The sequence below is a fragment of the Prionailurus bengalensis genome, chromosome D1, assembly GCF_016509475.1.
Source record: "Prionailurus bengalensis isolate Pbe53 chromosome D1, Fcat_Pben_1.1_paternal_pri, whole genome shotgun sequence".
Taxonomy (NCBI): Eukaryota; Metazoa; Chordata; class Mammalia; order Carnivora; family Felidae; genus Prionailurus; species Prionailurus bengalensis.
This window is the reverse complement of record NC_057346.1, coordinates 63,492,665-63,501,851: the sequence shown is the minus strand read 5'-3', so window position 1 is coordinate 63,501,851 and position 9,187 is coordinate 63,492,665. Positions and strand designations below refer to the sequence as shown.

The 9,187-nt window shown below is 54.6% G+C and overlaps 1 protein-coding gene across 3 annotated transcripts in view; it reads left to right on the top strand.

Annotated features, from left to right (window-relative positions):
• The first annotated feature begins 61 nt into the window (after positions 1–61).
• The window catches only part of ARFIP2 (ADP ribosylation factor interacting protein 2), a 15,259-nt gene continuing 6,133 nt past the window's right edge, over positions 62–9,187 (top strand). The window contains exons 1-8 of one of the 3 annotated variants that reach the window (XM_043580519.1): positions 62–226; positions 1,020–1,160; positions 1,414–1,510; positions 2,232–2,350; positions 2,538–2,759; positions 3,285–3,442; positions 3,587–3,761; positions 4,206–4,973. In XM_043580519.1, coding sequence (XP_043436454.1) covers positions 1,062–1,160; positions 1,414–1,510; positions 2,232–2,350; positions 2,538–2,759; positions 3,285–3,442; positions 3,587–3,761; positions 4,206–4,361 — 1,026 coding nt within the window. In that variant the 5' untranslated portion in view covers positions 62–226; positions 1,020–1,061 and the 3' untranslated portion in view covers positions 4,362–4,973. Of the gene's footprint in view, positions 333–1,019; positions 1,161–1,413; positions 1,511–2,231; positions 2,351–2,537; positions 2,760–3,284; positions 3,443–3,586; positions 3,762–4,205; positions 4,974–9,187 lie in introns of those variants that run through there. The other 2 variants (XM_043580520.1, XM_043580521.1) reach the window with 2 other exon arrangements.

The window sequence follows — 9,187 nt, the reverse complement described above, 5'->3', positions numbered from 1 at the left end:
TCCCTCCCCAGGGAATGACGGGTTGGCTCAAGGATCGCCCTGCCCCGGGCTTTAACGTCATCTCCGCCCTTATAATCTGCGACGTGGCCGGCTTCTTCTGCCCGGGAGGGGACGTCACTTCCGCCGAATCCCTGACCTGCTGCTAGGATCGCGACGGGAACTGGAGCCCGAGGTCCCCGCGCGGCCCGGGCCTGGCGCCCTGAGGGGAAGAGCGGCCCGGCCCGAGGTGAGGAGGACAGACTTGGGCGAGGGGAAGTTGAACGCACGAACCTGCCCTGAGGGAAAGATGCCACTGAGCTCTGGGGAAGGATGAGGACACACCTGATGCCCAGGTGTGAGGGGTGGGGGGGGGGCGGGGACTCACACACCTGGGGGACATAACTGACTTTGGAAGGGATCACCTATGTCTTGGGAAAAAGAGGCTTTACTCAGAGGCCGGGAATATACACCAACTGATTCAACTAAGGCCGGGGGGGGGGGGGGTGGCGAAGAAGAGGAGGTGCATGAGATGGAGGAGAGGGAGACCCCTGAAGAAAAGGGGAAGAAACACTACAGGAGTGTGAAAGGCCAAGCAGCAATGGAGAACATACCTGAATGGGAGGAGTAGGCTCCTGAGCCTTGGAAAGGGGTTAATCGGATGGGGGGAAACAGCTGCATGGGGATAAGCTTCAAGACAGCACAGACTTTATCTCTCTTGGTCACTGCTGTGACCTCAAATAATGCATGAGACATAGTAGGCACTCATTAAATATCTGTCAAATGACTGAATGCATGAATGATCACCGGGGCCCTGGTGGGATTGAGGGTTCACAAGAAGACACCTGGGGCCCGGGTGTGCATGTGTAAAAATAATGCACCTTGGAGAGGAGAAATACATATCTGTGAGAAGAAAGGAGTCGTGGCCAAACCCCAGAATACTCAAGTCCTAGGACAGCCTCCAAAACTTCTGAAATGGTGGGGAAACCTTTCTTTCTGGAGTACTGGCCAGTTTCCAGAATTGTCTGTGTTGGGCTTTGCAGGGCGCTGGGGTGGAGACTTTGACTCCAATCCCTTCCCTAGCCATGACGGACGGGATCCTAGGGAAGGCAGCCACAATGGAGATCCCCATCCATGGGAACGGTGAAGCGGGGCAGCTTCCTGAGGATGATGGGCTGGAGCAGGTGCTTCTGTTTGATTCTTCTCCATATTGTTTCAATTTAGGAATCCCAAATCATAAGCCCTGGCCTTTCACCCCATTCTAGTAGACTTCCCCTAACTTACCTAACTCCCTCCAATCTTTTTACAAATCTTCGTTCTGATTCTATGCAGACTTCCCTTGTGTGCTCTCTCTGTGATGCTTCAAGCTTGTTCTCACCCCCCAAATGCTTCAGCTGCCCCTATGTTCCTGAAGCCCCCCTCTTCTCTGGCCTATAGGACCTCCAGCAGGTGATGGTGTCAGGACCCAACCTCAATGAAACCAGCATTGTGTCTGGTGGCTATGGGGGCTCTGGTGATGGACTCATCCCCACAGGTATGAATGATCAGAACAGGACAGGAAGCTTGAGTGGAGAGAGGGAGAGGAATGGTTCTGGGGAGTATAGGATGTGTCAAAGAAAGCTTGAATTATACTGGAGATCTTGGGAACTTCTGCTAGTATGAACCTTATGGACTCTCCTCAGCCCAGGGTTGTCCAGTTGCTCCCACTTGCCATTTAGCCCCTGAGATGTGTCCATTTGTTCTTTCTCTGCTGCCACCACCCAAATCATGTTAAGAACTCTGTTTCACAGAAGTTCTCCCTGCCCTAGAGCTTGAGCCTGATTTGGAACTCTGAAGCTTCGTAGAGTTTTACTTTAGACTCTAAAGCTTAGAGGAGCAAACAGCCCTGATTCTCACACTAAGATTCCACATGGGAATGTTAGTGAGGTTTCTTGCTATCAGGATCCACCATCCTTGACCTGCCACCCCATATTCAGTGTATTTTTTTCTGTTTCCTCTGTCCCCGTACACCAGCAACTCCCTCCCCCACTCCAGCCCCCATCACCACCTCAAAAGGAGGCCAGATGTATATTGGGATATGGGTCTTAGGGCACAAGGTATGAGTTCTTCCTAGTGAGTAGTAGAATCTCATTGTCCCTAGTTTCTGCTACTTCAGGGAAGCAATTTTCATATGCTGGGTGGGAGGTATGGGTGGAGCCACAGAGACATCTGATTATGTCTGAGAGAGGCTGGTGTCAGAGAACTTGGTCCTTTAGGGTCTGGCCGCCATCCATCTCACAGTACCACTCCTGCTGGCCCCGGAGATGAGGTGGCTCGGGGCATCGCCGGAGAGAAGTTTGACATCGTCAAGAAATGGGGCATCAATACATACAAGGTGGGATTTAAGTACCTTTCCCTTCCCCCAGACTCCCCCTGGGTACCTTTTCCCCATCTTCTGAATTCCACTATCCCATCTACGGCTGAGACTAGGAGCCTGGGGATGCTAGGGTAGATACCTGTTTGGAGGGGCGGCGGGGGGCAGGGTGCTAGGGCTCTGACTTATTCTCCCACTTCCCAATCAGTGCACAAAGCAGCTGTTGTCAGAAAGATTCGGCCGAGGCTCCCGGACTGTGGACCTGGAGCTAGAGCTGCAGATTGAGTTGCTGCGTGAGACGAAGCGCAAGTATGAGAGTGTCCTGCAGCTGGGCCGGGCACTGACAGCCCACCTCTACAGCCTGCTGCAGACCCAGCATGCACTAGGTGACGCCTTTGCTGACCTCAGCCAGAAGTCCCCAGAGCTTCAGGTGCCTTGGTCAGGCCAAAGAGGGTGGGGAGACTGGGCCCGGGCCCTCCCAGGCAGTCAGCCCTCAGCCTCCCTCCCTCCCTCCCTCCTGCAGCCCAGAGGGAGAACCCCTCCAGGGTGGGCTCAGCCCTACCCCCAGCAGCACTCACCTGTGGAGGCAGCCTAAGGGTTTGTACAGAGGTTCAGAAGTTGGAGGGGTGGGGGAGATGGCACACTAGATGCCTCACAAGTAACCCTTCTCTGCATCAGTGCTCGGCCTAATCAGAGCCCCTCCCTTGCCTGCTGCACTAGCTTTCCCTATTCCAGTCCTGTGAACTTATCTGAGAACCCCACTCCCACATTCCTACCCTAGCATTTCTGGGTGGTCCCACTAACTTTCTGGCTAAGAGAGCCTTGCTGGAGGCAGTCCTTGGTTGTTCCAGTTTCAATGACTGTTTCCTTCCTGGGGAGGAGGGGAATGAGGGCCCTACAGCTTGATTCAGGTAGGAACTGTTACTCAAGGCCTGTCCTCCCCTTCTGCCTTCAGGAGGAATTTGGCTACAATGCAGAGACACAGAAGCTGCTGTGCAAGAATGGAGAGACGCTGCTAGGGGCTGTGAACTTCTTTGTCTCTAGCATCAATACATTGGTCACCAAGACTATGGAAGACACGCTTATGACTGTCAAACAGTATGAGGCTGCCAGGTGTGGGCACCAGCAGGGCCCAGGGTTTTGGGAGTTGGCTGGCATGGGTGGAAGTTTGAGCTTTGGGGTCGTAAGAATTGAGGAAGGAAAGGAAAGTATATGTGGACACAGGGGTGGAGACCAGCCTGTATTACCCTTCCCCAGGCTGGAATATGATGCCTACCGAACAGACTTAGAGGAGCTGAGCCTAGGCCCCCGGGATGCAGGGACGCGTGGTCGACTCGAGAGTGCCCAGGCCACTTTCCAGGCCCATCGGGACAAATATGAGAAGCTGCGGGGAGATGTGGCCATCAAGCTCAAGTTCCTGGAAGAAAACAAGGTGCCAACCCCACCCCTTTGACCCCAGTCCACTTTCCCATCTATAACACTGACCTTCTACCCCTAAGACCCTCCCCATCACTGGATGGGGAAATGCAGCCTGGCTAAGAAGTGGGATCTTTCCTCCAGCCCCTTCAACTCCTGGACCTTTCCAGTCACCTACCCTCCAATCCCTGGCCCTTTTCTATTGGAGGATTTGGTTGCTGATCCCAGGAACATAACTGGGAAAAATCACCCCACCCTGGGCTGGGGTACCAGAATGCCAGATCCAGCAAATCAAGTCAGGTTTCTCCCATCAGATTGCCCTTATCCTTTGACTCCATTAGTGGAGGTCAACCCCCACCCTGAAAGCACCATCAGAGCAGAATCCATGTACCCCTGGTCTGGGCTCAGGCTCAAGAAGGGCATCTGAGTCCAGTCTCAGCTGACCCTGCTGGACCCCCAGATCAAGGTGATGCACAAGCAGCTGCTGCTCTTCCACAATGCCGTGTCAGCCTACTTTGCTGGGAACCAGAAACAACTGGAGCAGACCCTGCAGCAGTTCAACATCAAGCTGCGGCCTCCAGGAGCCGAGAAGCCCTCCTGGCTAGAGGAGCAGTGAGCTGCTCCTAGCCAAACCTGGCTATCAAGAAGGACATTGGGAGAGGCAGTCCCAGGGTGGGAGAGATTGGACATGGGACATCCCTTGCCACCTGCCCTCTGGCTTGGGTTCCCTTTCCCTTGCTGGGGCCTCATACCAGTTTTGCCCACACTGCTGTGGTAGGGAGGGGGCCTGCAGGCCCAGCAGCTGCTGCCCTGTCCTTTATCTTCCTGGCCACTGGGCTTCATTCCCAGATCTTTTCCTTCCACTCCACAGCCAAAGGCTATGACAAAACCACTCCCTGGCCAATGGCATTACTCCTCAGGCCTATCCCCAGCTCCTGGGGTGTGCCCCCTGACCAATGGCAGAGTCTCAAAAGGCCCTGTCAGCCAATGGCAGCTCTTCTTGGGCTCCCCTGAGCCAATGATGTTGCCTCCAATACCCTTTGTCCCTCCTCTATGCGTCCCCAATGCAGAGAAGGGGATTGGGACCAAAGGGGTGGGGATAATGGGGAGCCCCATTTCTGGCCCTGCATCTGAATGGGCTTCCCCTCACCAACCCACCCAGTTTAATTGTGCTTAGAGCCCTGGAAGATTGGGAACTAGCACTAGGAATAAACCTTTCATAAAAGCAGGCCCAGTGAGGTCAATTTGTGGGGGGGACTCTAGGAGGGTGGGCTGGGTGGAGAAATACTCAGTCTAATGATACACTAAAATCCTATCAAGTCAGAAGAGCAGAGGCCAGATAGCTGAAGTCACAGGTTTCAGGAACAGTCTGAGATCCTACTCTTCCCCCAGCCCCAGCTGGAGCTGAAGCTTTATTGGCTCTTTAGGCCAGCACCGAGATAGCTATGGTCTTCAGAGCATGGGGCCTAGAGGGGGTTGGGCCCGCTGACCTTCATCATCCATTCATTCATACAGCAAATATTTACTGAGTGCTTTTATTTGCCAGGCACTGCACTAGACCCTGGGGAAACATCAGTGAATAAAACACAGTCCCTGCCCACAGCGCTCATGGCCTAGTGGGGGATAGAGACAAGTAACCAGGCAACTACAATACAGTAATGAGTACTAGGATACAGAAGTTCAGGGAGCTATGGGAGTGCAGAGGAGGGGTGTCTAACCCAGGCTGCAGCGAAGATGGGATGTCAACTTGAAAACTAAGAACTGAACAGCAAGTAGGCACAGCCAGGCAAGCAATAGGGAGAAGAGCAACCTAGGCAGAGAGGCCAGCGTATGTGTAAGCCCCGATAGGACCAGGGTGCAATTCACTTTGGAATGAAAAGTGGAAGGGGAGTGGCTAGAGGAGGGCTAGGGAAGTGAGGCAGCAAGGAGTCACACTGGGCCTGTTCAGGCTCATTAAGGACTTTTGCCTTTAGAGGAGAAAGGTAGCTGTGATGCTTTTTCAAGCGCAAGTTTGATGGGATGGGAGAAATCTAAGGTTGAGGAAAGTAGTCCTCATGAGGCTTGAAATAGTGTTAGACAGACCCTGGCTCCCTTACATTGGAGAGTCTAGTGGCCCTGGCCCAAAATCCCAAAGCAAGCATGAATGCTGAGGCTCATTCACAAACATTGGAGCACCTGTGCTGGGTGCCAGACCTCATCGGGTGGATGAGAGGTTGAGGGTGCACCCAGGTGTTGAGCCCTTATCAACTTTGTGTGGGGCAAGAAAGTACCCCCAACAGCACTTTGATTCAGTCAGGGCCTTGGTACCATCACTTCTGTGCTTCTTGGCCAAGGAGAGCTCCAGAATTTTTCAACATTCTCCCCTACCTCTCTCAAGAGCTGGAAGAAGGGGACAACCCAGTCAGCAGATTGTCATAGCACTGAGATCTATGCAGCCTGATTTTGCTCTTTGTCACTGACTCTGCAGCTTCCAGGCAGCCTTTCTGGGTTTTGGTCAGCCTGCAGTCATCTGACTGGAGCTTGATTATTAGGTTGGGTGGTCCACATACAACCCCCCACTTTATGGGCCACTGGGGACTTCCAACATGAAATGTACTGAATCTCCAGGTGATTGGGAGCAAGATCTAAAGCAGAGCTCAAACCATAGCTACACCACTTTTTAAGTGAGTTAGCTGATCAGGGTTAACGTCTGGGGAGCCAAGGGCCCTCAGTTTCTTCCGCTGTAAAACACATCTAATAAAAGAAGATACCTATTAAGATTATGAGTATTAAGGAGATAATATATGTAAAGTGATTCGTTATGTGTCTGGCACATAATAAGCACTCAGTCCCTGTTAACTGTTATTATAATTTTTATTATTTACCACCGGGGCTGCTTTTCCACAATGTGATGATTCTGAATTGCTCTGGTTTTTTGGAGTGTGGAAGGGAGTCGCTGGATGGTCTGAACCATGATCTCCTCGCGAGGGGTCTCCTCACCTACAGCCAAATCAAGTCCCCCACCTTTCACCACCCCGTCCGCCCCTTCTCCTAGCGCTTTGGGTGCTGTGCTTCCACCTGGAGGCCCTTCCGTCGCCCAGAGATCCATGCCGAGGTACGGACTATCCCGTATCCCCCTGCCGCAGCAGAGAGCACACTAGCATATTCCCAAGGAGCCCCCGGAGAAAGCTGGGAAGTGCACCTCCTGGAGGGCCCGGACCGGCTCCCAGAGTCCGAAATCTCTGCTGCCCAGCTGCGTTTCCTTGACGGAGCCTCAGCCCAGTTCCTGAGACCTGCCCCGGAGCGGTCGGGAGCCAGAGGCAGCTGGCAGAGATCGTGGATCCGGGATCCGGCTCACGCGTTCCCCAACCCGCCGGCTGAGGCAGCTCCCGTAGGAGCCTCGAGGGGGTTGGGGGAGCCCGGAGGGTGGGGTAAAAGGGGGCGGGGCCTCCGCAGCGGCGGGCGGGCCGTGGGTGGGTCTTCAGCACCCGAGCCGCCCCCTCCCCCGGCGGGTCTGCAGCCCCGCCCCGGCCCCTCCCTCCGGCCTGTGCGGCGGGTCCGGCGGCGGCGCCGGCGCGGGGACAGGCGGAGGCGCGGGACGTGGGGCGGCGCCGCGGGCAGGGCCGGGCGGACGGGCGCTGGCAGCGGGGGCAGCGCCGCGGGCCGCTCCGAGTGGCCGCAGTCTGGGCCTTGGCCCTCCCATCCTGCTCCGCCGCGGTGAGTGCGACGGGCGGCCCCCAGGGGTGCGTTTGTGTCCCTGTTTGCTCGGGTCCGCGTCCAGGTCCGAGCCGCGGTGTGTCTGTCCGAGTGTCTGTGGGTGGGGGCACAGATGCTTTTCAAAAGCTGTGCCTGTCTCTGTCCACGTGAGGCGTGTCCGTGTCTGTGAGAGCAGTGGGGGGATTCTTCGGGCTGTGGCTGCTCACGTGAGGTCCATGTTTGAGGGGGGAGGCGCGGGTGGATGGGTGATGGTTCCTTGGAGGAACGCGGGGTTTGGGAGCTTGTGTATGTTGGCGGAGGGTGTCTAACGCTGCGGCCGAGGGTGGTGGTGGTTTGGCGGGTGGGGTTGCTGAATGGAACTCTGGAATCTTGTGGCCCAGCTTGTCTGAAGGGTTCCTTTCTCCCTGGGTGCAGACACTTCCACCCCTAGCTTCCCCCACCATCCTCCTCAGCCACCCAGAAGCCCACCAGCAAGGGTGGAGGACACTCTTTCCTCCTCTAGAGCTGCTCCCTTGACAGGAAGCCTGATCCGGAGGCTGCTTGTTGTAGGAAAAGACCCCTCTGGTTCCCCTTCAGCCTGGGCCCTGCCTGGAGGACCCCAGGCCCCTCCCTGGTTCCAGCCTCCTCCCTTCTGGACTTGGCTTCAGATCCTGGGCTGCAAACCTGCAGGGACAGATGGTTGCAGGTTGGAGGGGCAGGCTGCACCCCAGAGAGGTCGGTCTGACTGAAGGCAGGTCCTGGTCTTGTTCCTGGTGTGGGGGTCTCTGATGTGGATAGCATACGCCCAGGACTAGCCCCAGTAGGAAGATGAAATCTGGAAGGTTGGAGTCGGTGCAGAGGTCTTTTTCACAGGTCTCTCCCCCTGTTTGTGTGTCCAGCTCACCAGTGCCCATTCATCCCCTAAGTAGGGCTCTGGTTTGCTGCAGAATTGGAATCAGAGCTGCAGGCCTGACAGGTGCCCTGCCTCTCTTGGCTTACATGCCACCAGTGACAGAGCACTTACTACCTTATGCTGTGGGGAGGCTTTTGTATGTTAAGTAGAGGTCTTTTTCCTTGGAACTTTGTTCACTTGTCTTGTTATTGCCTGTGCTTTTGAGTCTCTGTCTGGTGAGAGGGAACTGCAGTGATTTAAACATGGCTCTCCTGTCACCAACATATACTGAGCACCCTCTGTGCCAGGTGCTGCCTCAGCCACTTAGGGGACAATGGCATTCTTGCTGAGAGAAGAGCTTGAGCAAAGGCCCATGGTTGTGATAGTACAGCCTGTGTTCAGAAAAACAGAGCAAAACCATATGGCTAGAGAGAGGGTGTCCAGAGGGAGTGTCATGGGTGCCCTAAACTTAGCAAATGTTTATTCTGGAAGGGTGGTGGAAGCAGCTGCACACCTAGCCTTACAGTGGAAAGCAATCAAATCCTCAAGGTGGTACAAGATGGGATTTAATCATGGCACATATTACAGTCTGTAGGGACCTTTGGCTGGAAAGAGAACCCAGGGGATTGCAGATTTGGAGAACAAAAAGACCCTCCCCATCCCAATTTACAAGTAAGGGGCTGGAGTAGAAACTTGCCCAGTGTCTTACCTTGCCTTAGTGAGATTAGTATCAGAGTCAGGATTGGCTCCTAAATCTCCTGACCTTTTAACTTTGACACATTTTAGAAGCAGAATATAGGATATAGTCATAGCTGGTATCTGAAAGGTGAAAGAACAGGAAGAATTGAGAAGATTCCCAGGGTTCTGGCTGGTGT